Source organism: Saccharomyces mikatae (assembly GCF_947241705.1).
Source record: "Saccharomyces mikatae IFO 1815 strain IFO1815 genome assembly, chromosome: 7".
NCBI classification, from domain to species: Eukaryota; Fungi; Ascomycota; class Saccharomycetes; order Saccharomycetales; family Saccharomycetaceae; genus Saccharomyces; species Saccharomyces mikatae.
This window is the reverse complement of record NC_079262.1, coordinates 306,987-334,953: the sequence shown is the minus strand read 5'-3', so window position 1 is coordinate 334,953 and position 27,967 is coordinate 306,987. Positions and strand designations below refer to the sequence as shown.

Here is a 27,967-nt window from a genome sequence, read left to right as displayed (position 1 = left end):
AACTAATTAATTATTCACTTTACTGTGATTTCTCAGTTCAGGGAGTAAGTTCAGTTGTAATGGGAGACATTGATGAGTAAGTATGTCCCGTCCCATATTTCGTTATTCTTGAAACAATAGGCTTAGAAATAAACTAATAGTACCCTATGCCAAGCTATTTCTCGGTAATTTAAAAAGTTTATGTCTCATTAGGTCTTTTACCAAAAAATGTTGAATACTTTTAGCACCACTTTTATTAGCTGCCCGTATATCTCGTATAAAGAAGCCGCCCTTGTACTGTGCTTATGCTGAAATATTAGGCGTAGGAAGGAAAAACAAACCCAAAACCTATAAAAAGCAAATGACAGGAAAAACAACTCACCATGTTTTTGGCTCGCCCTTTCAAGAAAGTTCCATAAGTAAGCCGGATTTGTTTACATGGAAAAACCTTATCTTCACAGAAAATGCTGCACATATGTTTTCTGCAGAAGGCCTGGAATAAAAGAGACACGCCAACGCAAAATTTAAAGTACTCCAATTTTATCCGAGGATCATTCAACACACAAGTATTACATCATTAGACATTTGATTAATAAGATCCTGCGGAGAATGTACGCCACACTAAGTGCTGTATGCAAAGCAATTAGAGTTCTACATGTTTTTCAGTAAAGGCTTCATATGTGGGACCATTAATCAAACCATTTTTAAGGGAGATTCTGATGTATCTTATATGTGCCTTCTTTCTTTAATCACCTGGCCCGTAAGACTTGGCGCTGCTTAAGGTCAAATGTACAAGCAATCACCGTTGTGCATACTTCCTGAGAGTGTAAAAAATAAGAACTTTAAATTATGATGCTGGAAATTTGCCGCGGTTATAGCTGCGTTAAGTATTTTCATGGAAACACTTACCGAGAACCGCCTTTTTAGTTTTACATGCCGCCCGTTCTTGGCACCTTCCTAGTTATCTCCGGTTTAAGTTCTTAAATCCGATTAAATTTCCTGGTAAGTTCATAAGTCAGAAGTCGCATACATGGGAAATAAGCTGAGAGGCTGGACAGTCAGATGGATTACATAATATTACTGCTACCAGCCGGTTATAATTACAGAATTTTAAGCCTCCCCGTTGTCTATGCAAGCGGCGCGAGAAATAATGACAAAAATCGACGTAATAGATTGTCATACTCTATTAGTATTTTCTTTAATTATGTTACAATATACATTCTATACTAAGATGCGTTCTCTCAATTTTATTTCGCTTACCCTAATGTTATGTTAATCATCCATTTCATCTGCTCTCTTTTCAGCTTCTTCATCAGAGAGTTTGATTCCACCAGATACAGAAAACTGACCTCCACAGCCGACTAGAATGATATTATGATCCTGTGTTGCAGTGTTTTTGATTCTAGTTGGAACTTCGGTATCATCCTCGGAAGGACCTAATCCAACGGCATAGGTTTCACCAAATCCCCAAGAGTAGGCAATACCATTTTGAGCGAGCGCAATTGAATGATGTGACCCCGCTGCGACACTTTTGAACTTGGGAACATTATTCAGTTTTGTTGGCAGTGGTACTGCACGTGCCTTTCCATGAACGTCTTTGTAAGTATACTCTGGTAAGTTTTCTTTTGGAATCCCAACTTCAAACATGTCCAACCTACCGCATGAATACAAATCACCATCTTGAGATAAGATTAATGAGTGATGCTCACCAGCAGCAATACTTCTTACGACGACGTTGTCGGGCAACTCTAACTTTTTCGGCTTGGTAACAAGTGCACCATCTTCCACATCCTTGGAAACACCACATTGACCAAACTGGTTCAATCCCCAACTCACTAACTTGTTATCCTTGGTCAAGGCAAAACAATGATTTTCCCCTGATGCGATGTATTTCACATGTCTTAATCCAAATGGTCTGGGATCCAAGGTCTTTAAACGAAATCTTTCCATAACTTTTCTTCCTAGTTGGTTCTGTTGACCGTTACCCCAAGCAAATACCATACCTTCTTCATCCAAGAAAAGTATGTGGTCCTTACCAGGTGCTAATTGAACGATATCGTATTTGGAGAAAGTAGGCACTTTCCATGGGGTCGTTTGAATTTTAATTTTTTCTTGGTAAAACCCTAAGATACCTTCGTTGCAACGAAAAGTACCCCATGCATATACTTCACCGTTGCTGAACAACACGCAACTCATGTTGTCTGTGGCTGCCAATTGCACCACCTTGTGTCCCTCTGCTAAAGGTGGAAAAGATTCCCTTGGTATTTTAGCTGGTGTCGATTCCAATTCATTTAAGTCACCATCTTCGTCATCACTTGAATCATCGGCATCCATGTCCTTGAGTTGCTCCTTAGCGTTGGAAGTATCTCTACCTAAAGCACCCACATCGTTGCAACCCCAAGACCAAACGTTGCTGTCTTCATCAAGGGCCAAGCTGTGCATACCACCGACTGCAAAAGAAATAATCTTTGCCTCATCACGAGGCAGATATGGATTTAACCTTGGTCTTTTGACTTCCTTGTTCTTGGCGAGCGGACCCAAACCAAGTTCACACATGGAACCAGTACCCCAACAAAAAATATCCAATGGTTGGACACTTAAGTACATGTGCTTGAAATCTTCCTGGGTATTTATAATATGAGAGGCACGAGTCTTAGATATTTTCTTAGCTTTGTGAGTACCAACCGCATCTCCATTGGCGGCGCTTGTTCTTTTAACCATTCTAAATTTCGATATGATTGCTTCCTTAGTTTTCCAGGTCCGTAATTCTACTTAAAGAAAAGGATTATTAGCTGTTGTTTTGCTCGAGATCAAATCATTTGGTTCAATTAATCCGCCCTGCTACTCCCGTATTTTTTTTTTTTGATTTTGTCAAAATGCTCAACACCATGTTCGGGTAACAAAACTAGAATCATACGTCCGAGAAGTCCAATTTTCAATTATTGTGCTTTCAGCCGTCCCAACAGCAAGTAGCTAAAAAAAATGGGCATATCTACGTATAGCGTATATATAGTATCTTAAAAAAACATATAGAGTGCCTCGAATATTATTGTTTCGACCGAAATGTTTGCAAATGTTTTCTTGATTGCCGCGACAACAAGACGTAAAAACACCAACGAACCCTATACCGTTGTTGCTCTATGCCTCTCTGTGATATCTTCATGTTCAAAATTTGGGAATTCAAAAACATGATGCGCAAGGTGATTGGACTTTTCTGCCCCAAGTGCCCTCATTTCAAGATCGAGAAAAATACAACAATCTGCGATCATGATGAAACCCTCGGGATATGAAATAGGGCCAACATCTTCATCAAGAACTTGTTCTATTTCAGCGGAAAAATTTACCATCATAACCACGTCACAATTTTTCGAATACTAATTTTTGATGACGTCAACGCCAAAGACTGGATTTACACCAGTCACAATAGCCGTTGCAATCTTTTACTTCGGCTATGTTGGTTGTTTCGCATCGCAAGAAAAGTTGACATAATTTGGTGTTATAGAATGATACATTACTATTGGAACATAAATTAATAATAAGAGGTTAGATTCCATATCAGGACTTGATTTTTATAATACTGTTAGAATGGTGACTCCCATCATTTTTCATAACTAATCATTTGATGATCATATGAAGTAACTAGACACAAAACGTTATTGATGTTTCATGATGAATAATGGTGTGTGACTGCGTAATAATGTGTGCCACAGTAATCATAAAGATTTATTAATTGAATAATCAACTTACCATTTACATATATAAAGATATGATTCGTTTACTGAATCTATAGTAAATGGTGTCATAATCATAATAATATATTGGTTATGTCTAACATGACCAATCGGTGTGTCTTTCATATGCCTCTCTTATATAGTATAAGAAGACCCACTTTTATTTTTGATCAAGACTACAACTTACTAATTATCATCAAAAACGAACACTATAAATGGGAGAAGTGGGAATATTCTAAAACATATCAACTTTTATGCTGAGGAACACCTTTACATCTTCATCCTTTATGGTGAAAGTAACCGCATCCCTATTTTTAGTTATTCTAAAGTGATGATTAAGTTTTCTTTAACAAGAAGCTATTTAGAATTCTGCACATCCGTAAATTCTATTATTTCATGGTCGGTTAGCGCGAGCGGCATATACAGCCAAGAGCATGTCACTAAACAAAAAAATAAAGGAGAACGTCCATACATTTCCATTGATTTTCTCTCGCAACTTAAGGTAAAATGTTAATTACTCTTCTTCGAAGTTTAAAATGTAAACCTGGGAAACAAAAAAAATTAAATGCCATCTCCTAGAATCGAACCAGGGTTTCATCGGCCACAACGATGTGTACTAACCACTATACTAAGATGGCGAACTACATTATGAAATCAATGGTGTCAGAGTAGATTACATCACGGAAGGCAAATTGACATCAAAAAAACACTCCTTTGAAATGTTTATCAAACTCGCTGAAATAAGTGAGAAATGGGTGAATTTTGTTGATAATTAGTTGTTTAGTAAGTTGTAATAATTAAGAATAGTCGTTCCGTCTTAATCCATATAAGAGAGGTATATAAAACACACGCTGATTGGTTATATTAAACCCAAAGGTTCACACATAAATAAGAGTGTTGATGATAAGAATTTGGTGATAACTCATCTTCTTATATAATAGGTTCTGATCAATTAATAGATCTTTATCTCATTACTGCAGTAAATCCTATTATTAGAATTTTTCTACTTCAATTTATACGAAGACGTGTAGTTGCAATAACTTAATCCGATTTATACGAATAGGTGTATAGTAGTAATCACTTATTCCAACAAATTTTGAGATAATTGTTGGAATTATAGTGTTTATAGGGGCAATATTATTTGGTATATAAAATATACCAGAAGTTCTCTGAGAGATTGGTGAATATTGAGATGATTGTTGGGATTCCATTGTTGATAAAGGCAATATAATTTTGTATACAGAATATACAAGAAGTTCTTTTCGAGAATATAGAAATCCATAAAAGGAAAAATATAATTCTACGAATTATGTACTTATTTGTCCTCTTGGTTTATATATTGTCATTTATAATCCTATTACATTATCAATCCTTGCGTTTCAGCGTCCGCTAAAATCGATGAATATTTCACACTCTTTATGTCTCCTTTTCACACCGTATATTATAATTTACTAGTAATACGAGTACTTGTCAATAGATTATAGCTGGTTCTTAGCTCAACACGTATGAAGTCACAACATTTGATTTTTTTAGGGGAAGTGCCTTACAAAGTAGTAATAAAACTCCACTGTTTACATTAGCTTCTATTTCAATCAAGAAAACGTAGGAAGTGAAAGTATTGGTGTGCAGATAACCATTTGTATTAAGTTTGTACTTAGTTTGTGTTATAACAAATAAAAAGTTAAGCCTTTGTAGTATGTAACAGCATTCCGATAGCTAAACTCGATCTCAATAACTTAAACTAAGAACCTTTTCTAACGTAAAAGGATTGCTTAATATTCAATTCTACTGTATATATACCCTTTCGTACACTTTTATTTAAGATACAGTAGTCTTGCGGATTGGACTTCGAGGATATACCCATAAAAATTAAAGAGCATTTAGAGTCTCGTTCAACATAATATCTTTAACAATTAAAACTCTATGTGCGTCGACTCGACGTTGTAACTAATTTATAGTGCTGGGAAGAGTTGAATTATAATGAAAGTGAACACCAGCCCAAGAATCATGAAAATGAAAACTGTTATATAAAACAGGTAACTCAATTTACTTTTGTCATATTTCTTTAATTTGCCACTGACATCCATTAAACCTTGAGAGGCAACTTGAATGCCAATCTCTGCAGCTCCAAGGACTTGTTTGTCTTCATCAAGTGCGGATTGAAAAGCCACAGCTCCCTGTTTCAGACTACCCACAAGTTTGCTCATATCTTGAATCAAATCCTGTTGCAAGGTATCTTGATCTTCAATTTGCCTATCGACTGATTTAGTGGATTCATATCCCAGACCCTTGCTCTGCTGTTTCCCTAACAACCTCTTCCTTAGTTCCATAACAGCATCATTATCTTCATCCCTATCAAGAAAGTCCTCATTTGAGTTTACTGCTTGTGGATCCATATCTGCTGCAGGCACGGAATCTAAATCGATACTGTATCTTCTTGTTTTAGAACTTCTTTGGTACAGTTCGTATTCATTCTCCATTATTTTGTGTGAATCGTGTCTTTTCTGTGAACATTCAAATGCTTCTGTTTGGTACATATGTTGATACTTCAAAAACTCTTCTGAATTCTTATTGTCAGCACTTAATTCTAGTTGTTTTGTAACTGCTTTCTTTCGTAGGCGGTCCAAATTACTTAACTGTTTGGTATTCAATACGTAGATCAAAAACGGATCGTTGGATATCTCCGTCATCATGCGTTACTATTTTGGGTGTTATCACCTCTATCGAACTTTCTCTATTTCTTACGTAATTTGAAATCTTATTCCATCTTAAATATTTAATGAGTGTGGTAACGTGTTTTCCCTCGGCCACACTTCACCTAAACAAGTTTATTAAGGGAAGAAAAATGAATCAATTTTGACTAGAATCTTCAAAGATTTCGATCTACGCTATATCACTGACAAGATGTTAGAGGTACGTACTTACCCCTGACCATACCTATAAACATACACAGGCATATATAAAAAAAATGAGAGGAAATGGAAAAAAATGTCTGCCCGTCTACTATCAAACTATAGACTGTGGGAAATACTCAGTCATTGTTAGCGAAAAAAGGCAGGATAAAAACTAATTCTAGGCATCTTGAGCTTATTTCTTAATGCGTGGGATAAAGTGTAATTTGCGAAGCTTAAGGATAATCACGAGAGAAAACCAGCTTGGATTCAAGAAAAACTCCCGATAACCAAGCCAGTCGTCCCAAAATGCTCATCCACTAGCACAAATCACTTGAACATGTTGAAATGTGTTGAAGAGCCTTGTCATTTTAGACTTAAATTAAAAAAAAAAGCAGTAAACTTTGAGTAGAATAGAGTAAGAAATAATGACGGTAAGAATTTTGGAGCTTATTTAAGCAATTTTAAGAGATTTTCTTTCCGGGTAACAAAGTTAAACTGGTTTACTTAGGGCTGTTTCTACAGGACGCAAAATAATTGGTAAGATGATAAGATTAATAATATACAGTTATTTGAAGGAAAGTTATCTGAGTTACGCTAGTTATTTTCGATGCTGAAAAATTTACTTTTCGCATTTTTACTTTTATTTTTCTTGTTGTGTCTCTTACCAGCTGAGCTATTTTGAACTTTGTGGAATGGTGTACTTAATTTACCTTCGATGTTGTTCATCTTGAAGAAATCCCTATCCAAGTCCTCAGCAGCATTGTATAGTGCAGCCTGCTTACCACCGTGTGTGACAGATTTGGCTTCTTTCTGCATATCCCCACCTGTGTGAGCAGAAAAAGTTAGCTGGTTTAAATCACGAGCCAAATCCACTATATCAATACCTTTAGCCTTAGCAGCGTTTTGTACTTGCTCCTTTCTAGTATCAGGTAGTCTATCAAAGACATATAGGTCCTTGTTGAATTCTTCACACTCTTCTCTAGTGTAAGGTGTGTCATCCTCTAGATGGGGTGGAGGATTGACATACAGCAGTTTCCCATTAACGTAATCTTTCAATATATAACGACTTGCCCTTGGTTCATCGGCGGAACCGTAACCTTGAGTCATATAACCACGTGCTCTGGCGTATGCTACTAACAACTCTTGTGCAGTTGGTATATTCCCATTCCCCCCTTCATCCCTTGATTTGGTTTGAATATGGATACCGTAAATGGCCTCAATGTAGTACTTAGGTATCCTTTCTGCTACTAAACCTGCTGGTTCAATATAATCACGTAACTGATCAATAGGCAAAACACCATTACATACAAGCTCACCCTTGTTATATGCAAAATTTGGGAAGACAAGACCAGGGCAATCACAGAGCATAACAGAATCAGACAGCTTAATGGTTTGGAAATGTTTGGTTTTACCGGGTGTGGATGAAACGGAAACTTTTTTGGCACCCACGAGTGAATTAATTGTAGAAGATTTACCAACATTTGGATAACCAACCAAACCAATATTAATCAGAGGAGATTGACCAGGTAGGGGTGGTAAAAGGGGCTCATTAGGAGCCTTTGATAAAAACAATTCTTCTAATTGATCAATGGACAGAATTTTAACCTTTTCCAAAACTTCTTCATCAACATCTAAACCCTCTTCATCAGCTTCTTCAAATTCTTGTTCTCTATAATCATCTCCCATTTCCTTTTGTTTTTCTAACAATTGATTAGCTCTCAATGCAGAGTAGAACGTGAACGAAATATTTTTGGAGATAAAGTATTTCGCCCAAGCGACACGCTGCTTCTTGGTCAATAAATCAGCTTTATTGACTAGCAGTAAATTTGCCTTTCTATCATCCGACTCTTTTACATATCTTTCCAGATCGACAGATCTAAACAGCAATGGGTTTCTTGCGTCTACAATTTGAACAACCAAATCTGACCTTTCAACTACTCTCCACAATTGTTTCCAAACCTCAATATTTCTTTCAAATGGCGTTAACAACAAGTCTTCGTTACTTTCTTGTAAATGCGCCAATTTTCTTCTCCATTCTAAAAATGCTTCCTTTTCTTGTCTATCCAGTTGAAACTTGGACATACCCTCATCCCATTCAGGCCTCCTTGGAACGATCAAATCCTTAGCAAGCGCCCTCTGCTTCGCATTAAGAGTTCCACGCTGCTCATTAGTCATAGAAAATCCTTGAGAAGTTGCAGAATCATTTCCACTATCCATTCTAATAATTTTGACGTTTGAATGTCTATCAGCCGTGAAATCCTTATCTGCTAGCGCAGCTGTACTTAGAAATTCATCGAGAGCAGATTCTTGAGTCACAGATCTTAATTTAACCCAGTTAGCTTCATGTTTATCTGTAGTGAACCTCATTTCACCATCAGGTAAATACTCGATTGCGTTTTCCTTTTGACGTGCATATTTAATCGCCCTACCTAATTCAAGCTTATTTTTGTTTTTACGGTGGTTAGGTTTTGGTCCTTTTGGTGCCTTCCATTTCTTGGGAGCTTCTTTTGGTGGCATTATTAGTGTGAGTTTCAAATACCGGTTTAAGCTCTATATCAGAATAAAATTGGTTTATGTGCTCATCAACACTTAATGAGTAGTAGTTAACATTTCTTTCTCATTGACAAATTTTTTATCTCGGCCTTGAAAAATTTCCAGGCGAAGAGGCGAAGGAATCTAGTGTAAATCGAAGGAATATACTATATCAAAAATAATCTCATGGAATCAATGTGTTATGACAGTAGAGGGTACACACTTACTATGAGTGTTGATGATATTTGGCTTATCGACCCATTTGCTGTCTTATAAAATACAGACTAATGTACACGTACAGAGATACCGGTAAATATTAATATGTATATTCGTACTTATTGTTGGGCAGTAATTACTGACATACACTTAAATTCATTCGAATAAGTTGCTTTCCATAAACGCACTTTTCCGTCATCTCCAGCACTGCTTAAAATCGTACCCGTTAAGTTCCAGGACACGGACCAGACTTCGCCATTATGGTCATCATGCTCACTTAGAAGTTCGACCTTCAAGCTTGATTGTAATTCGGATTTTTCTTCAGTATTTGAGTCTGATCTGCCCTGTGCATCCATATCAATATCAGCACCGTTATCAGTTATTTTTGAATTGTTTGAGGATTCCTCTGATGCCAGAGGACTTAATTTTTCCGTAACTTTGAAAATTCGAATCTTACCATCTTTGCAACCTGTTGCAATGAGTTGATACCATCTGCCAATGGAAGGAGCCCAGCTGATGCTTCTTATTAAACTTTTATGGCCAGGAAGTCTTGCTGCAATATGAATTTTACCGTCTTTACCTCTTTGATATATAATCGCTTGCTCCAGCGCAGAGACTGCAAGTTTCTCAGGAGAGAACCTTGAAGGACACCAGGAAAGGCAGAAATCAGATTGTAGATGATTTGCTGGTGGTATAGATAGTACTCTCATTTCAGATGTCAATGTCCATGATCTCAAGTCAGAGGGTTCCAGGGCGTCATAAATTCTGAGAATTCCATCGTTACCTAAACAAGCTAACTTTAAGCCCAAATGTGCTGGTGCAAACTTTACGCTATAAAGTGACCCTTTGGGATCATTTAAGGTACATAATTTGTTCCAGCGACGGCCAGAGCATTCTTCTTGGTCGGGGTCTTCTTCCCATAGTTTTACAGTCTTATCGTAGGAGGCGGAAGCAATAATGCGACCGTACTCAGGACTTGCCCAATCAATGGAAACTATGCTGCTATCATGAGCTCTCCATGAATCGCTTAACTCCCAATTGCTTGTTTCCTTGTCCAATTTAAAAACTTTTATATGTTGGTCAGAAGAACAGGTTGCCACATGTCTCCCATAAAAATCATAAACAACATCATGAACTAAATCATCATGCCCACTATCAAAGGGTTGCATTTTCGAAAATACTGTTGGATTGGTCTTCTTCCTCTCTATTTTCGAAAAGTGAGATTTTGTTTTGAACTTTGGTTTACTTGTTCCTATTCACATGATGATTTTTTTTAATCCTTTGGCCGAAGACTTAACAATAAATATAGAGAACCACATGAAACTACAGAAATTGTGCTGATAATGTAACACGTACAATTGATGTATCTGCCAGAACTCGCAAATGATATAGAAAGATTATTTTAAAGTTACATACAAGGCACGTGTGTGCTGGAAGTAAATAAATTGCCAATGCTTCAGTAAAGAGCATTAAGATTCTGTTAAAAACGGTATGCATCGGTGGGAATTTATGAAAGCAAAAAGGAGTTTCTTTTTTCAAAAAAATCAATGTTCCTTTACTCTTTCAAATTATCGAAAAATGCTTTTCGATCTTCTAGTAAGCGTTGAGTCCACTCTTTAACTTCATCAGTTTTTATATCATTGATGGCACTCCAAAATTGTTCTAAATCTTTTTTGCCATTATACTTCTGTTCATATTCAAAACATTGGACCAACATCTCATATTTATCAATATCTTTGACGTACCTTCCTTCTAAACAAGTCTGCTTTTCGTATGCTAACCAATCATCTAGGATTTCCTTAGATGCATTTTTATTGCAAGGATCGATAACCGTCTCACAAAGATACTTAATAGTTTCGAATTCTCTGCGATGTTTCTCCTCCTTTGTCATTGGATCGTTAGGCGTAATATCACCAACCAATGACTCTGCAAAATCGTGAACAAGGGCAATCCTTATACATTTGTTACGATCTATATTTTTGTCTGTGATCAACATGGAAGTTAACCCCATTCTGTACATATGGTCGGATATACTCTCACATGGATCAATATCGTGGTCAACCCAACCGGTTCTTCTCTGTGTTTTCAAAAGTTGTACGATATTTAGAAATGCCAACTGGTAATTGGGATGAGGCTTCGAAAGAACTGCTAGAATTCCGGCAGGAATATTATTCTCTGGCTTCCAAATGTTACTTCCAGTCATATTACTCGTTTGGTCTTTCTCTTAAGTATTTTTTCTTCTTTTGTTTTGTTTGTTTTCTCTTTGGACCCTTTGTTTATATATGATTTTGAATCTGTGGGAAAAGCGATAAAAGCGTTGAGATCTGTTACTGAAAGCAACTCTAATCACAGAAAATCATGAAACGAAACAGTAAAAATGAGTGATATGAATATTACAGAAGTAGAGGTTGAATTAGATTATACTTGAAATATATAATTTATGGGAAAATACATATAAAGCTTCAATCTATACGTTTAAGCGATCAATTCAACAACACCACCAGCAGCTCTGATCTTTTCTTCGGCTAACTTGGAGACGAATCTAGCCTTGACGATAACTGGTACGTTTGGAATTCTACCCTTACCCAAGATCTTACCGTAACCGGCAGCCAAGGTGTCAATAACTGGAGCAGTTTCCTTAGAAGCAGACTTCAAGTATTGGTCTCTTTTGTCTTCTGGGATCAAGGTCCACAATTTGTCCAAGTTCAAAACTGGCTTCCAGAAATGAGCTTGTTGCTTGTGGAAGTATCTCATACCAACCTTACCGAAATAACCTGGATGGTACTTATCCATGTTAATTCTGTGGTGATGTTGACCACCGGCCATACCTCTACCACCGGGATGCTTTCTGTGCTTACCGACACGACCTTTACCGGCTATACAAATAAAAATATTGGAAATACAATATAATGATTGTTAGTAAAACAGATTTTTATTTCTTTTTCTGTTTGGAAAGAAACATGGTAACTCTTTTTCATTGTTGTGCCCTCTACCATTTTTTACAACTGTATCAAGAAACTCTTCAACATTTAGATGAAAAGCCTATCTTAATACGCCGCAAAATGCATAGACAGTATGACTGTACTGGATAACATGGAGTATAAAAAGGAAACATAACATATCCAAGCGTTTGCACACTTTCCCCTCGTTTAGTTCATGATGGAAGAGTACAATTACTCGAGCGTACACTCGAGTAAGCTATCTCACTTTGAGATAGCGATACAAAGTTCACGATCAAAACATTAAGAAATATTGTATGCGGCCTTGGTTAGCTAATAATTTCCCACACCATGGTACACACGACATATGGGTTGCACAACACTCGAAAAAGTCACCGTCTTGGTTCTTTCATTCCCTCTTCCAAATGGAATTACATACCTGAGACGTGACCTCTGTGCTTTCTAGTCTTAGTGAATCTGGAAGGCATTTTTGATTAGTTGGATGATTGGTTTTTTTAGGTAAATTTTAGATATAGAAAGAAAACAGGATGTAGCAGAGAAAGAAAAGTCATCTTAAATATACATTGATATAGATGAAGTGTTTCAACCAGGCCAAAAAGGCGCGCATTCGGGAGTAATGTCTATGAATAAAAATATCTGCGTCTCTGCGGTCTTCTGCGCGATGCAGAGGAAAAGCATCAAATTGTGACAATAAAATTACTTAGGCTTTTGAAGGTATGGGTTTTGATAGTGCCTAGATGTACAGGTGTACAATTGGTAATAGTACATCTTTTTACTGAGTTTTTGTAAGAATGCTCTTGAAGCCTTACCGACACTATTGATGTGCTTCGAACGGTTTTGTTGACATTAAAGACTGATTGGGACTGGATTTTACTATTGTCTGTGTGAAAGATACACACTATCGTTTCAATTTAGTTTGGCCTTGCTTTTTCGTTGTTGTATCACTCAACAACTGTGTTAATCATTAGTGTAGTTCATTTATTTGTAACGTTAACCTTGAGAGTATCGGAAAGGGCAAGCATTTGTTCATCACGAGAAGAAAACCAAAGTGCAAGCGATTTTGCTATTTTTGGTGTTTTCTATCCTCTTTTTGAGGAACTGTTTATTCTTCTCTTTTATGTTAATATGCTATTGGCGGCAACATGAAAGGGGGGTTTCTTCTTTACAAAAAAGTGAAATTGAAAGGTGAATAATTTTGAGATAGAGAAAGTTAAATTAGAAGGAGGTAAGCAGGTACACAGCGCAATATGAGTAGATTACTATCTAGATTGTTATCTAGGTCAGCTTTTCTTTCCAATGTTGGAATACCTAGGCAAAATAAGAATAAAATAACAAAAGCTTTGTTTTATGCAATTATGGTAGCTTCCATCGGTTCACTACAATTTGGATATCACTTATCGGAACTAAATGCACCTCAGCAGGTGCTTTCGTGTTCAGAATTTGACATACCCACGGAAGGTTATCCGTATGACCGAACGTGGTTAGGGAGAAGAGGATATAAACAATGTATACCATTGAATGACGAACAAATTGGTATCGTGACCTCTGTTTTTTGTATTGGGGGTATCTTAGGCTCCTATTTTGCCACCAGTTTGGCCAATATTTATGGTAGGAAGTTCTCAAGCCTAACTAATTGTATATTGAACATTATCGGCTCTCTGATAATTTTCAATTCGAATAGTTATAGGAGTTTGATCATTGGTAGAATTCTCGTGGGAATTTCGTGTGGGTCCCTGATCGTAATCATACCGCTCTTCATTAAAGAGGTTGCACCAAGTGGTTGGGAAGGTTTACTAGGATCTATGACTCAAATTTGCATCAGGTTAGGTGTCTTGTTGACACAAGGAGTGGCCCTCTGGCTAACTAATTCCTATCATTGGAGATGGATTCTGTTTGGAAGCTTCCTTATTGCACTGTTGAATTTGACCATGTGGTTTATGGTTGGTGAATCTCCAAAGTGGATGTTAGCACATGGAAGAGTTGTTGATGCGAAGTTATCTTTATATGAACTGCGTGGTGGCACTTTTGATGAGGCTGCCCAAGAAATACAGAAGTGGCAACAACAAATAGAATCTGGGGACCCATTAATTGAGCCAACCACTACAAACTCCATTAGCGGTTCAAACTCATTGTGGAAATATTTAAGGGATAAAACAAATATCAAGCCTCGTCATGTTATCACCATATTACTATTTGGACAACAATTTTGCGGCATAAATTCCATTGTGCTATATGGTACCAAGATAATTAGTCAACTGTATCCTCAACATGCTATTAAGATAAATTTTTTCATTAGCATGGTGAATGTATTAGTAACTATATTAGTATCTCTGCTGATTCATAATCTCCCACGTAAACCGCTGTTGATAACATCCACAATTTTAGTCTCTATCACCTCTTTTGTGATGGGAATGGCGATGAACCATAATAAAATGAACCTTTTGATAGTGTTTTCATTTATATATATGGGTGTTTCCACAATGGGATTGAATCCACTGCCTTTTATCATCATGAGAGAGGTTTCGAAACCACAAGATATGGTTCTTGCCCAAAGATACGGTACAATTTGTAATTGGATAGGAACTTTTATTATTGCATACACTTTCCCTATTGTTCACGATATCCTGTCAGGTTATGTTTTTATCACATTTGCTATCATAGCCTGTTTAATAAGTGCGTTTATCTGGAAGAAGGTTCCAGAGACGAAGGGTTACAAAACTGGTTATAATCAAGTGTGGGCCAATTATTGAAACATATCAGCACGGCTCGTAACGAGCACAAAGACATTTACTTATACATCTTTGAATTATATATGTGAATTAGGCACTTGACGCACGTCATGTGGCAACAGATTCTTTATATATGTCCTTAACGGACTTGAGCATCAGCGATACTAGCAACCTTGAATGATTCGCCCTTTGCATTGGTCAACTTTCTTACTGGATGATCTTTTTCTTCTTCATCTCTGAAGATGACTTCCAAATCACCATTTGTAGTGAAATGAGGTTGCAATTGTTCCCAGATTTTCTTTTTTGGATTCAATTGTTTCATTGGAGCTTCGTCACCGAAACCTTCAAAGAATACCTTGTCCCCAGCCTTAGAGCCCTTTGGTGGTTCAACAAATTCGACTTTGTCGTCGGTGGAACCACACAATACCATTGCTGTAGACTTGATACCCCTCATATTAACTGGTTTCAAGTTGCATACAACGACAACATAACGTTCTTGCATAGCCTCTAATGGGAAATGCTTCACTAGACCAGAACAAACGGTTCTTGGGCCTTCTTCATCGCCAACATCAATTGTAGAAACGTATAATGAGTCAGCATCTGGATGCTTGATAGCTTTTTGGATGAAACCAACGCGGAAGTCAATTACGGATGGCTTAGGCTTTTCTGTGGCCTTGTTTTGTTGTTCTTGCTGTTGTTTGGCATTGGCGGCCTTCTTGGCGGCCTTCTTGGCCTTTGCTTCCTCTCTTAATTTCTTTAGGGTTTCTTCATCAGGTTTACCTCTTGGTTGGTCTTGCTTTTTAGCCTTCTTGCTTACATCTTCGCCGGCTTTGGCAGCAACCTCGGCTGCACCACCTGCAGGTGCCTTTTTCTTCTTCTCAACAACCTCGTGAGGTAAATCCAAATCGTGATTTATTTCTAACTTGTCGGTGCTCGACACTTCCAACAAGTTTTGCATATAGTCAATCCACCTTAAGATATGTCTATATTGTGTATAAGTTGATTTGACATCCTTGGAACTTGCCACTAAATCCTTAATCAATGGTAAGGCGACTTCGAAGACGTGAACGTCGGTAGATGTTGGGTACAAGGTGGACACAATGAAGGTGTTGTCTCTTAACACCAAATTCAATTGATCTAAGTGTGGTTGGATTTGACCAGATTTTAAAACCGATTCCCATTGGGCAGCTTGAGCAGATTGTTCTTTAGTGAAAGAAACTGGATACTTTGAAATAATAAGCGATTCAAATTTGGCGACGAGATCGGACATTGACTCTTGAAACTCTGTAATACTTTTCTATTCAATTGGTTCCTCAGGTAAAACACGTCCCATGCTCTTTTGTGTTATACATATTACTGAAAAATTTTCTTTATCTCTTGCAAAATCGCCAAGCAGTTAGGATCCCTCAGAAACTAAAGGAACCCACCTGCTCGTTAATAATGACTATCGCATTGTCGATTACTTGTTCATATATGACTATTTACTACTGGATGCTACAAAAGAAAGTCGTTCTGTAGGCCATCAGGCTAAAAGTGAAGAACTCGTGGCGGCTTTCCACTGCATGATCTTCCCTTGTTCTTCTTGTTCATTTTAATGAGTTTCTATTATATAGTAGCAATAAATATCATACTTCGCGGTTCCGCACCTTCATTGTCTCAAAACATCTTCGATGAACTTTTTGTAGTCAATTTCCCCATCGTTGTCCACTTCGACTCCTTTCAACAGCTCGTCTACTTCGGCATCAGTCAGCTTTTCACCTAAGCCGGTAAGCATGTATCTCAAGTCACCAACAGAGACCTTGCCCGTGCTTTCCTTGTCAAAAACCTGGAACGCTTTGACGAAGTCCTCTGTCTTCGCCCTGGTGGTCGCATCTAATTCCTTTTCGTTGACTTCGATCAGACCTGTAATCTGATCCAGTGTCAAGCTGGAGGAATCTCTCAGGCTGGAATCTGCGTTCAGGATGTCCTGTACAAGCTGGTTGGTTGGGTTGTAGCCAATTGCTCTCAAGTAGTCTCCCAAAGAGTCTTTGGCGATGGCGCCCTGGCCTTTCTTGTCAAAAAGGGTGAAAATGTCCTTATTAGCCCTGGTAGCAGACATTGTTGTTCTATGTGCGTGTATAATTGATGATAACGGGACCTCACTGGAGAGAGAGCTCTTATGTGTCGATCTGCTCTTGAGTACTGTTTTGTTTCAAATCTCATTCTAAATGCTTCTGTTACTGTTCGTGTACGGTGATGTGTGGTTGTAGCTCTTTACTAAGGAAGATTCGAAAAACTGTATCCATCACGGCGTTATAGAGAGCATCTTTAACACAGGTAAGAGTGGGTGAGATTATAGTGTGACTTGATTTAGTATCTATTTGGACATTTCATATACAGCAGAATTAAAAATGATGCTAAGGAGGAATGCGGTGAGACCGTTGAAAACTATGCAAATAAGCCTAAGCACTGTGGTTAAATCTAGTTCTCTTGCTATACTAGGTCGTCGTCCTGCAAGTGCAGATCTGAGTGGTCGTGCTTACCATTCAAGTCAAATTCTCCATGGAAATTCAGTTAATGTTGGCTTGGACAAGAAGAATGGGCGAGGAAGGCACAAGGCTGAACCGGACATGTTTAAAGTGGATCCAGCTTCTCCATGGCGCCACGAGCTTCTTTCGTTTGACGAATGTGTTTCATCCGCCTTAAGGTACTCTACCACGCCTTTGAAAAATACATATAAGAGAGTAGGAACTAATCAATTGAATAATCGCCCGTCATTTTCCCTATTTTGGGATTCGCTTGGTAGAGCAATGGAATTATACTATTCCTTGAGTGGAACGCCTGATTTTAATGCGTACCGGGTGTCACGCTTAACTCACTTGCTACACAACGGTCTGAGATCGACTAGAGATCAATTGGTAAAATTAAGCAGAAAGCCAGATTACGATTCGCAGTCTTTTCACAAGGAAATGATGAATTTTTTGTGTAATTCGTTAAAGGACATCTCCGATGATATCTTGATAAACAAGGTATCTGTTAATGGATATGGGGCTACTCACTTGTTAACTTCATTCAAAGAACTGTCTTTTGACGATGATTGTATTCGAATTTGGGAATCAGCGAAGAAGATGTCCAATGAAACTACCTCCCAGGCGTTTCAGGAGCCCAAAGTGGTTGGTTTTATGTTGCCACTACTTTATACCAAAACCCACTCTTTGACCGAGCCTAACGAGCTGTATGACCAAGTTATTCATTCGGAAGGATTCACCCATCCCAATCTTTATTGCGGACTAATCAAAGTGTTCATAAAGGCAGAAGACTATGAGAAGGCGTTGTCCTTGTTTGGGCAATTATGTGAAAAGGCTGAAGTGAGGAATTATGGCTATTTGATTGAAACGCATTTAGGTTTCATAGGCGATTCCAAAAATCTAACATTGGCAGAAAGTTTTTTTGACAAAATTATCAATGACGAAATGCCATATAAGATTATTCTGCAGGTCTCCACAGTGAACTCATTTTTGCAGAATATATGGAAAGAGGAGAAGGATTTTGATCATGTTTACAGGATTTGGGAGAAGGCTGTTAAATTCTATGGGAACACTGTTAATCCTGGAATCTTGTCTTCATTAAACAACACTTTTTTCTCAATTTTTTTTGAAAATTACGTTAATGATAATATCAAGGGTTTCCAAAAGCTACAAGAAATCATAACATTCTACAGTGGTGTCAAAAAAATTGACGAACCATTTTTCAACGTTATGTTGACTAAAGCATCAATTTGGCACGAACGCAGTATAATCGATTTTATCGATAAAAACTACACTATGTACCATATTCCAAGAACCATTATATCATATAGAATTTTACTAAAGTCACTGGGAAGCATAGATAACACGAATAACGAAGAGATTCTGAACAAATGGTTAGAGTTGGTAAATAAACTGAATGAACTAGGCCAACAGTATATAGCCAATGCGGATCTATCTGCTTTGAGAGATGCAACAGTTATATGGGCACAATCAAAGAAGGATGAAAAGGCCTTCATCGCAAAATCTGAAGAAGTACCGGTCACTACGACAACCACAAAGGAAGACGTAAGAGCCCCTGAGGCGTTGGAAGCTTTAAAAAATGACGATTCTGCTTCGAAATCCGACGATAGAATAGAGCTGTACTTGAAAATATTAAAAAGATATACGCCCTACTTCCGGGCTTCAAAACAAGTATACAGGTATACCACTGGTTGCGCAGAGTCATACCCAATATTGAATCAATATCTAGGCGGTTACTCTGATTTAAATGCAGAGGATATTCCAGTGCCTCAACTACACAGTTTTGTTCCCAGGGAGCAAAAGAACTAGTGTACTTATTCACACAATATCAATATATGCATACTTGTAAATAAACATCTAAACGTATAATATATAAGATAAAATCTTCTTTGATTCATTGATGGGTATTTTTTTCTCTTGTAATCAGCGACTTTTTTATTTGAAAAAGGAAAATGAGAAAGAATAGATTTAAAGATATATAAAACCGGCTCAATGATGGTTAGTATTTAGTTAGGAAATCTGCCCAGCAAAGAATATCAATTTCATCACACAACTGATATGGGACTGTGCGGAAGTAAAACTGAGTCTATGCCTTCCCAAACTGCAACGGTAACAACCAAAGCAAGAACAAAACCAATTAATCATGATACAACGAAGGCAAAACAAGAACTTCGACAAAAGGAGAGAGCAGATAAAACAAAGAGGAAGGCACAAACAAGAAGCACGACTAGCCAGGTCTTACATAAGAAAGAAGGCAGCAAATTAAGTTATACGACCGAGTCGAGTAAAGACAAAGTAAGTCCCAAGGAAGCTGCAAGATTAGCAGCTGAAAAAAGATTTCAGGAGACGAACGAAAAATATAACAAGGGTGAATTGGGCAAAAAGCTAGCTCAAGAACGTGCCAAGTCTCACAAGACTCGCTTAATGGAAGAGGCTGAGAAAAAGCATGCTGAACAGCAAAGAGAAAACATGATATATGACTGATAAAATGATACTAGTTCTGAAAAGAGTGAGTGAGTGAGCATTTGTATAGCACCGGGCATCTCTGCTGATGTTTTATTTTCTACATGACAGTGTAACTTTTATATATACTTGGATTGTGTATTAATGGATTTTATTTTCCACGGCCTTTAGAAAAAGTGAAAAAGTAGTCTACTATTTTTCTTACCAAAGGGCCCACTCAAAAGTCGATCAACTCTTAGGAATTCGAAAATATAAGACTATCAAGAAAAATGTTGTCGAAGTATAATCGCGTTATTGAAATTGATGGTGGTAACGCTGATATTTCGCTACCCATCGTCAATTTTCCACCGTTTAAACTCAGGGCTCAATTAATTGAAAAAGATCCCGTGGTCTGGTTGCACTTGGTAGAGACTTATGTAACGTACTTCGAGTACTTGATGCAAGGAAACAACATTGAATTATTAGACGACTCTACTCTTGATCATCTTCGTTTGTTTTTAAGAACTTATTTACATGAAATAGCGGACGAGGAGGGAAAGCTATTAAGTCTCGGCATCAATCATGATGTGTCTGAACAGTTGCGCTCATTAAAGGGTTGGATATTTATATTGATCAAGAAATGTGGATTGTTACATCTTCAGATTTTTGGTGATTCCCTGTGGGATTTGATTAAAATATATGTTAAACTCGATCCTGATTCGATTCGTAATCTAATTGACGGCACTTTAAAACCTCAAATCAACACACAACGTGTACAATTGGACAAAACGTACCAAGTTCAGCAGCACTTAAGACAGCTAATAGAATCTGGAAAATTCAAAAGAATAGATCTAAGGTGCGTTGAAGATCTGCTGGCAGCCAAATCTATAGAACAAAATAAGTTCGCAGAAAATTTCTTTACAGCAAATTGGATTGAAATTCTAGAAGCGTTGTGGGCAAAAGGTCAAGGCCGGGCTCATAAAGATGCTAGAGAATTAATTATTATAAGTTTATTTTCAGTTTCTGCTGATCATATACTGGGAATAACTAAAGAATTAGGTATAAGCAATTTTGAAACTCTGGCACTATATCCACTATTAGGAACAATGCTCATAAATGAAGGTATTCACAAAAGGCTTCCAGATTTGAAAAGCAAACTACTTTTTTTGAACTTGGGGGCATTATCAATGGATGACAAAGACAATATGAACTACCCAACATCAGCAAGTACTCAAATTGATGAGGCACATTTATCCTCATTAATGGAGTTGTTCCCTCAATTTTCTAAATATCAATTATCGCAGGCACTTCTTGCCTATGATAATAATATTGAACTAGTAACGAATAAAATATTTGAAGACCCCACCATTATCCAAGGATTCCCCAAGGAACCAAAGAAAAAAGAAATGGAACAAGCACTGGATGAGAATAATGCATCTTCTACTGACGAACTGAATATATTGGATAGAATACCTAGCTCGAAGGAGAAATTAGACAAAAAGGTTATCTCAGAGGGTGTCCCAGATGAGTTAAGAAATAAAACATTGACAAGAGCACTGAAACTTTTATACGAGGCAGATGAAGATGAAAGAGATGATACTTATGATGAAGCTGATGTGAGCCGAACCGATCTTTCCAAAAAAATTGGCTTTCAAGACGACGAAAATGATGAAATAGATGATGATGCTAAAGAAAAGCAACAAGGTGATAAGTATAGTGCTGTTGAATCCTACCTGTGGAATCTTCTGAAGGAAGATCCGACATTATTTGAGAGATCGAAAAGAGGTACTAAAGTGAGGAAAACTATTAAAGAAAAAACTTCGTGGTCAGATGAAAAAATTGAAGGCTGGTCACGGATGTTAGAAAGATCTCCCACACGAGCCAGACTTCTGGAAAAGAAATTCATGTTTAAAGGAAACAATAGAACAGGGAAGACGTCGTATGTGCATAACCGTGATAGCAAAAATGATGAAATTTCCACCAAAGAGCAGACCAAACATAATGCGCTGGATAATAATAATAAGAAACAAGAACCTCAGTCTGCTGAAAAGAAAAAAAGACAGCATGCCAACAACGAAAAAAAGAAGGGGGTGAAGGCTAATCACAACCGTAAGAAAGGTCATGATAAGAAATTGGCTCGCGCGGGAAATAATGGCACTTAATAAAATGATTTCTTGCACAAATAATAGACAAATTTACGTAGGTTCAGTAGACGATATATGATTATATGCACGTAGTATATTCAGGGCTAGGTTCAGGAAAGTAGTAACTGTTCAACTTTAGTTTTCTATTGGCTTACAAAACTTTACTTCTAGTTAGAGTTTTTCAATATTAAGTTTGCTTTTCTTGCCAGCTTTAGAAAGGTTTGCTTTTCCTTCCAATCTATCCCAAAGCTCATCCGCGTCATCTTCAAGTTCTGCAATCTTTCTCTTTTGTTTCTCTTTGGCAGCCTTGGCACTTGGGCTTAGTGGAATTTCAACTTCAGTATCATCCAACATGATGATGAAATTTATGCGGGAACCAACATAAGTCTTCACCAACAATTTGTTAGTTTTTACATCAAAAACGCGAACGTACCTATCTAGACCACCTTGCAGGAGGTATTTGCCGTCATGTACATTAATATAAGTGGATGTACCGGTAATATCATCTTTACCTATCTTACCTAGCATCCGTCCATTCCCGTCAAATTTAAAAACATTCCTTTTGTAATCAGTAGTAATTACATTCAACTCATCAAAGGTTCTAGATTGCAAGTTCCCTAAGGAAGATGCAACATTCTCTCCGTTGATATCAAAAAATTCCATCTGAGATAATGCTTCCCGCTTAGGCAATAGATCTATCTGGGCTAATGGTTTCCTACCATGCTGCGTGCTGTACTTGATTAGGTGAGACCAACGTGTTATAGCAGAAAATTGATAGTTCAGCTTTCCTTTATCAGTTTCGTTGGGGGACGGTTTCAGAAATTTCAAAGCCATGGGCCACACCGGAACTCTCATATCCAATCTGTCGTTCTTAACGTTTTTAGCTTCCCATATTTGCTTCAGAGATTTGAAGTCTGATTCCATTTCCACTAATTTTACCAGATTCTCTTCCCCACCATATGCAAATAAAACTCTATCATTATCGGCATCTTCTAGATCGTATAGCTGGAGAAACTCTACTGGTGCTTTAACCTCGAGAGATGTCACCTTTGTTAGCTTTCCGCCATTTTCTTTTTTTATAACATGCAGTAATCCGGATCTAGTAGCAGCTACGAAAGTGTTATTTAATGTATCCTTTTTTATGGGACATAATGTGACAAATTCATCCACCAACTTGGTTCTTTTAACAGATTTTTTTGAGAATAACTCAAGTTTGGAATCATCTAGAAGATTTGTAATCGAGTCGGTAATTTCAAATTCGGATATATCAAACTTGGGTAGAACATCGAAAAGATCTTTTTCATTTTGATTTTCTTCTTTTGGATCAGCTTGAAGGGCTTCATTTTTTTTGACATGCTTTGAGATTTTCACAAGTTCAACAACCCCTGAATTTCTTGCCAACAGGACTTCATCTTTAGATATCATCCATATTCTACCAACATGAGCTTTTAATCCTTTAGCTAGATGTGGTGCGACATGAAATGGTTGTGACGCTGTTTTGATGGAAGTATCAGTCCCAATATTGCACAAAATTTCCTTTATGGCACCACTATCTACACAGCTCACTAATAGCCTCATTTTGTGGTCCAACTTGGTTTTTTTAATGGTTTTTATTCCCTATTGTATTTTTATTGAAGTGATGCTTCTACCTTGGGCATCGCTTTCAAAATTTTTCAACTTTGTTTCATTGTCCAAAAAATACCCGGATGCATCTACAAGTAACATCAATTCAAGTAACAACAAAAGCAGTTTATAAGCGAAAGTAGTATATTAGACTAAAAAAGAGATAAAGAAACTTGTTAGTGCCATTGACGGACGGTTGAAATGTCTACGCAGCAACAATCATACACAATTTGGTCTCCACAGGATACTGTCAAAGATGTCGCTGAGTCTCTTGGATTAGAAAATATTAATGATGACGTTTTGAAAGCACTTGCTATGGATGTGGAATACCGCATTCTAGAGATTATCGAACAGGCCGTTAAGTTCAAGAGGCATTCTAAAAGAGATGTGTTAACCACTGATGATGTGTCAAAGGCGCTACGTGTATTGAATGTGGAACCTCTATATGGGTACTACGATGGCTCTGAGGTTAATAAAGCTGTGTCATTTAGTAAAGTTAATACATCGGGAGGACAGTCAGTCTATTATTTGGACGAAGAAGAAGTTGACTTTGATAGACTAATAAATGAGCCATTACCTCAAGTGCCTCGTTTACCAACATTTACTACGCACTGGCTTGCTGTTGAGGGTATTCAACCTGCCATAATCCAAAATCCAAATTTGAACGATATAAGGGTATCTCAGCCACCATTTATTAGAGGTGCCATTGTCACTGCTTTAAATGATAATAGCCTCCAAACACCTGCAACGTCGACGACAGCAAGCGCTTCCGTAGCGGATACGGCCATCTCTCAACATTTATCTAATGTTAAACCGGGACAGAATACTGAAGTAAAACCGTTAGTAAAGCATGTTTTATCCAAAGAATTACAGATTTATTTTAACAAGGTTATATCAACGTTGACTGCGAAGAGCCAAGCTGATGAAAGTGTACAACATATGAAGCAAGCAGCTTTGACCTCATTAAGGACTGATAGTGGCCTGCACCAACTAGTTCCGTATTTTATTCAATTTATAGCGGAACAAATTACTCAAAACCTTTCTGACTTGCAACTACTGACAACAATTTTGGAAATGATTTACTCTTTGCTGAGCAATTCTTCAATCTTTTTAGACCCTTATATTCATTCATTAATGCCTTCCATTCTAACGTTGCTGCTAGCGAAAAAGCTTGGTGGATCACCAAAAGATGACTCGCCGCAAGAAATCCATGAGTTCTTAGAGAGAACAAATGCATTACGTGATTTTGCTGCATCCCTATTGGATTATGTGCTGAAAAAATTTCCTCAAGCTTATAAATCTTTGAAGCCAAGGGTAACTAGAACACTACTGAAGACGTTCCTGGACATAAACCGTGTTTTTGGGACATATTATGGATGCTTAAAAGGTGTATCTGTACTAGAAGGTGAGTCCATTAGATTTTTCTTGGGTAACTTAAGTAATTGGGCGCGCTTAGTGTTTAATGAAAGCGGGATAACACTGGACAACATAGAGGAACATCTGAAGGAGGAAAACAATTCGTCAAGGACAAAATTTACCAAAGAAGAGACCCACATTTTGGTTGATACTGTAATTAGTGCGTTGTTAGTTCTAAAAAAGGATTTGCCAGATTTGTATCAGGGTAAAGGAGAAAAAGTTACAGACGAAGATAAGGAAAAATTAGTAGAAAGGTGTGGTGTCACTATTGGATATCATATTTTGGAAAGAGACGATGCAAAAGAATTGATCAGCGCGATTTTCTTTGGTGAATAACAAGAACTAATTTATACTAATAGTACAACAAATATGCTGTTATGCAACTATTCATACATATGCTCTTGTATACCATCTTCGTTATGAGATATGTAATTATATATGCAAGGACCTCCATAATGTGAAATTATCGTTGCTAAGATTTTTTACTGCATTTCACTGAAAAAAAAATACAAAGATTGAACTAAGTCACAAACTTACTTCAGAAATTTATTATAGTTCCTTGCCTTATGTTGTTTCAGGAGCAAATAAACGTCTTCTAACTCTCCTTTTTGGCTTGCTTTCCAGAGAGGTATTAGTTGAAACAGAGACAGAAAGAGAGGTATGTTTCTGGGAAATCCCTATTTCTTCATGCGTGTCATCCTTGAGATTTAATGGCGACTCGATGATACTTTGAAGTTGTGCTTTTTTATTGGGTGTCACCGTTCTTTTTTTAGCCGCCGGAGTGGCTTGGACTTGTATGTTCTCCTCAGAGTTTTCGTACTCATTAAAATGCACCGTTTCATTATTATCCTTACGTTTTCCCACTCTACGAAAAGAGTTGTTCGTAATGGCGTGTGTATTAATAGCTGTGCGTGAAAAAGGTGTTTTGAGTGAAGTAGCTGATAAAGTCGGTGTTCTTGTTGTGCCCAAGTCGGAGACAGAAAACTGTCGTTTCTGTAAATGGTTCATGGTTAGATCGGACTTCGTTCTTCCTAATTGGGAAGGGTGTCTTAAACCTCTAGATTCACTTTCAAGGAACTCATTCAAGTTGGAATTCGTTCTGAAATTCAAAAGTTCAGGGGCAGGAGAAGTTATTGATTTTCTACAGAGCACATTCGATTTTGTTCTTCTCAGTGCCGGTGAAGATGGAACAGAATCAACGATTAAAGAATGAGAAGTACGCTGGCTCGTTGGAAACCTATTGTACATGTCTACATTGTTAGGTGATGACAAATGTGTACTGTCATTGATTTTCTTCGGAGCTGTTTTCGGTCTCATGCTTGGTCCCTTGAATTTCTGAATAATAAACTCAACGGTGTATGGCACTTTTTTTTTGAAGTATGGGATAAGAACGTAATTCGTAAACCCCACCAACGAGGCCTCTTTATTTTTATCCAGGATGTTTTTCTTATGCTCTTTTATAATTCCATTGGATCCTTCTATGGCATTTGGGTTGGGCGCTTCACTTGATAGTAAAATATCCAGGATACATGCCCTATCTAAATACAAGTCTAATTGTTCACAGTAATCTAAAGAAGTTGTTATCCTCGCAAAATCTTTGTCTGTTTGGTTAGTGGATCTTTTGGATTTTCTGCGAACCAATTCCTTCTTCGTCAGATTAAGTGATCTCTTCTTTAATCTTGATTTATATTTTTTCTCGAAATCTTTGAAATTCCAGTCTAAATTGTTCATTCCTATCATTTCCAATAGCAGCAATATCTGCAGTTTTATTTCCCGAGATTTCAATACAACACATAAATCTGTAATAGCTGGAGTAGTCTTGTTTCCACCTTTCATGGCGAATTTTGTGAGACAGTTTTTCCTCCTCTCATCTGCTATGGAACTTGGAATGGATTCTAATAGAAGTCTGTTATCGTGTCTATCTTTAAATTGTACAACTGATAGAAGGAATTTCTGCAGTATAGTTTGGTACGCTATCTTGTAACTATCATTCCCGTATTTCGTTCGGCATGTATTTTTGAGCCTTACTAAATTCGACTTAACGAAATATGCTAAAGGCGTATGTATGGAAAAAAGAGCATCATAATATTTACTTTCTATGTACTCTTTAGGGTCAGAGTAATCATCATTGACCTTTGATTCGTGCTTCGTATCTGGTGGCTTCATATCCAGTACAAGGTTTTTGTCCTTTTCAGACTTAAGCAAACCCTTAGGTTCTTCTGACCATAAAAAAAGAAGTTCTTTGAACTTTAATTCGTCCCATGTTTTTGATGTTTCACGCTTGTGTGTGTCTCTTTCTAGTGATGCTGCAGCTTTCTCATGTCTTTCTGGTAGGCTATATCCATTAAAACAATTGAACGGCCATTTCACCCAAAATCCTGGTCCATATTCTTCTAACAAAAAATACACCTTCTCAGATTCCATGCAGATATGCTTTAGCTGACGTCTATTCTCCTGTTGCAGTAATCGAAGAATGTGGCTGGGCAGTTCTTCGGATTTGATAATGAGTGGATGATCTAGGCTAAAGTCAAGGTCCTTTGTTGCTTCTTTTACCGATGCTATGACTTCCCATGTTTCCATTATAAGGGGTCAGATCGTTTCTGCCTGTGTGTCGTGACTATCCACCAAGTTACAAATGTGAATTATGTCTATTTTCAACAATGCATATCATTTCCTTCTATTTTTCTTACTGGATCGTGAGTCAAAATATCCGATAGTTCAAGATCGCGTATAATAGCTGTATAACGTTTTCTCGAAGGAAAATCTAAACATG

At 37.4% G+C, this 27,967-nt stretch overlaps 15 protein-coding genes and 1 non-coding gene across 16 annotated transcripts; 5 read left to right on the top strand and 11 right to left on the bottom strand.

Annotated features, from left to right (window-relative positions):
- Positions 1-1,251: 1,251 nt before the first annotated feature.
- SRM1 (Ran guanyl-nucleotide exchange factor) lies at positions 1,252-2,700 on the bottom strand (the record flags this gene model as incomplete). The annotated part of the gene is made up of 1 exon (XM_056222625.1): positions 1,252-2,700. The coding sequence occupies one exon, from the start codon at positions 2,698-2,700 to the stop codon at positions 1,252-1,254; it is 1,449 nt and encodes a 482-aa protein (XP_056082297.1).
- Positions 2,701-4,276: 1,576 nt separating this feature from the next.
- On the bottom strand, positions 4,277-4,348 carry Smki_7.trna8H. The gene has a single exon. It is a non-coding gene; the product is annotated as a tRNA-His (tRNA).
- A 1,314-nt stretch (positions 4,349-5,662) lies between these two features.
- On the bottom strand, positions 5,663-6,400 carry USE1 (SNAP receptor USE1; the record flags this gene model as incomplete). Its single annotated transcript, XM_056222624.1, has 1 exon — positions 5,663-6,400. One exon carries the CDS (start codon positions 6,398-6,400, stop codon positions 5,663-5,665), a length of 738 nt encoding a protein of 245 aa, XP_056082296.1.
- Positions 6,401-7,198: 798 nt separating this feature from the next.
- Positions 7,199-9,121, bottom strand: LSG1 (ribosome biogenesis GTPase LSG1; the record flags this gene model as incomplete). Its single annotated transcript, XM_056222623.1, has 1 exon — positions 7,199-9,121. One exon carries the CDS (start codon positions 9,119-9,121, stop codon positions 7,199-7,201), a length of 1,923 nt encoding a protein of 640 aa, XP_056082295.1.
- A 350-nt stretch (positions 9,122-9,471) lies between these two features.
- Positions 9,472-10,521, bottom strand: SEH1 (Seh1p; the record flags this gene model as incomplete). Its single annotated transcript, XM_056222622.1, has 1 exon — positions 9,472-10,521. The coding sequence occupies one exon, from the start codon at positions 10,519-10,521 to the stop codon at positions 9,472-9,474; it is 1,050 nt and encodes a 349-aa protein (XP_056082294.1).
- Positions 10,522-10,907: 386 nt separating this feature from the next.
- Positions 10,908-11,555, bottom strand: YGK1 (5'-deoxynucleotidase; the record flags this gene model as incomplete). Its single annotated transcript, XM_056222621.1, has 1 exon — positions 10,908-11,555. One exon carries the CDS (start codon positions 11,553-11,555, stop codon positions 10,908-10,910), a length of 648 nt encoding a protein of 215 aa, XP_056082293.1.
- Positions 11,556-11,827: 272 nt separating this feature from the next.
- On the bottom strand, positions 11,828-12,178 carry RPL28 (60S ribosomal protein uL15; the record flags this gene model as incomplete). Its single annotated transcript, XM_056222619.1, has 1 exon — positions 11,828-12,178. One exon carries the CDS (start codon positions 12,176-12,178, stop codon positions 11,828-11,830), a length of 351 nt encoding a protein of 116 aa, XP_056082292.1.
- A 1,381-nt stretch (positions 12,179-13,559) lies between these two features.
- Positions 13,560-15,062, top strand: VPS73 (putative sugar transporter; the record flags this gene model as incomplete). Its single annotated transcript, XM_056222618.1, has 1 exon — positions 13,560-15,062. One exon carries the CDS (start codon positions 13,560-13,562, stop codon positions 15,060-15,062), a length of 1,503 nt encoding a protein of 500 aa, XP_056082291.1.
- Positions 15,063-15,180: 118 nt separating this feature from the next.
- Positions 15,181-16,311, bottom strand: ARC1 (Arc1p; the record flags this gene model as incomplete). The annotated part of the gene is made up of 1 exon (XM_056222617.1): positions 15,181-16,311. The coding sequence occupies one exon, from the start codon at positions 16,309-16,311 to the stop codon at positions 15,181-15,183; it is 1,131 nt and encodes a 376-aa protein (XP_056082290.1).
- A 378-nt stretch (positions 16,312-16,689) lies between these two features.
- On the bottom strand, positions 16,690-17,139 carry MLC1 (Mlc1p; the record flags this gene model as incomplete). Its single annotated transcript, XM_056222616.1, has 1 exon — positions 16,690-17,139. The coding sequence occupies one exon, from the start codon at positions 17,137-17,139 to the stop codon at positions 16,690-16,692; it is 450 nt and encodes a 149-aa protein (XP_056082289.1).
- A 292-nt stretch (positions 17,140-17,431) lies between these two features.
- RMD9 (Rmd9p) lies at positions 17,432-19,378 on the top strand (the record flags this gene model as incomplete). The annotated part of the gene is made up of 1 exon (XM_056222615.1): positions 17,432-19,378. The coding sequence occupies one exon, from the start codon at positions 17,432-17,434 to the stop codon at positions 19,376-19,378; it is 1,947 nt and encodes a 648-aa protein (XP_056082288.1).
- Positions 19,379-19,627: 249 nt separating this feature from the next.
- Positions 19,628-20,053, top strand: SMKI07G1440 (uncharacterized protein; the record flags this gene model as incomplete). Its single annotated transcript, XM_056222614.1, has 1 exon — positions 19,628-20,053. The coding sequence occupies one exon, from the start codon at positions 19,628-19,630 to the stop codon at positions 20,051-20,053; it is 426 nt and encodes a 141-aa protein (XP_056082287.1).
- A 248-nt stretch (positions 20,054-20,301) lies between these two features.
- CUE3 (Cue3p) lies at positions 20,302-22,173 on the top strand (the record flags this gene model as incomplete). Its single annotated transcript, XM_056222613.1, has 1 exon — positions 20,302-22,173. The coding sequence occupies one exon, from the start codon at positions 20,302-20,304 to the stop codon at positions 22,171-22,173; it is 1,872 nt and encodes a 623-aa protein (XP_056082286.1).
- Positions 22,174-22,326: 153 nt separating this feature from the next.
- NSA1 (ribosome biosynthesis protein NSA1) lies at positions 22,327-23,733 on the bottom strand (the record flags this gene model as incomplete). Its single annotated transcript, XM_056222612.1, has 1 exon — positions 22,327-23,733. The coding sequence occupies one exon, from the start codon at positions 23,731-23,733 to the stop codon at positions 22,327-22,329; it is 1,407 nt and encodes a 468-aa protein (XP_056082285.1).
- Positions 23,734-23,979: 246 nt separating this feature from the next.
- TAF6 (TATA-binding protein-associated factor TAF6) lies at positions 23,980-25,530 on the top strand (the record flags this gene model as incomplete). Its single annotated transcript, XM_056222611.1, has 1 exon — positions 23,980-25,530. The coding sequence occupies one exon, from the start codon at positions 23,980-23,982 to the stop codon at positions 25,528-25,530; it is 1,551 nt and encodes a 516-aa protein (XP_056082284.1).
- A 228-nt stretch (positions 25,531-25,758) lies between these two features.
- Positions 25,759-27,774, bottom strand: SLD3 (Sld3p; the record flags this gene model as incomplete). Its single annotated transcript, XM_056222610.1, has 1 exon — positions 25,759-27,774. The coding sequence occupies one exon, from the start codon at positions 27,772-27,774 to the stop codon at positions 25,759-25,761; it is 2,016 nt and encodes a 671-aa protein (XP_056082283.1).
- Between the last annotated feature and the right edge of the window lie 193 nt (positions 27,775-27,967).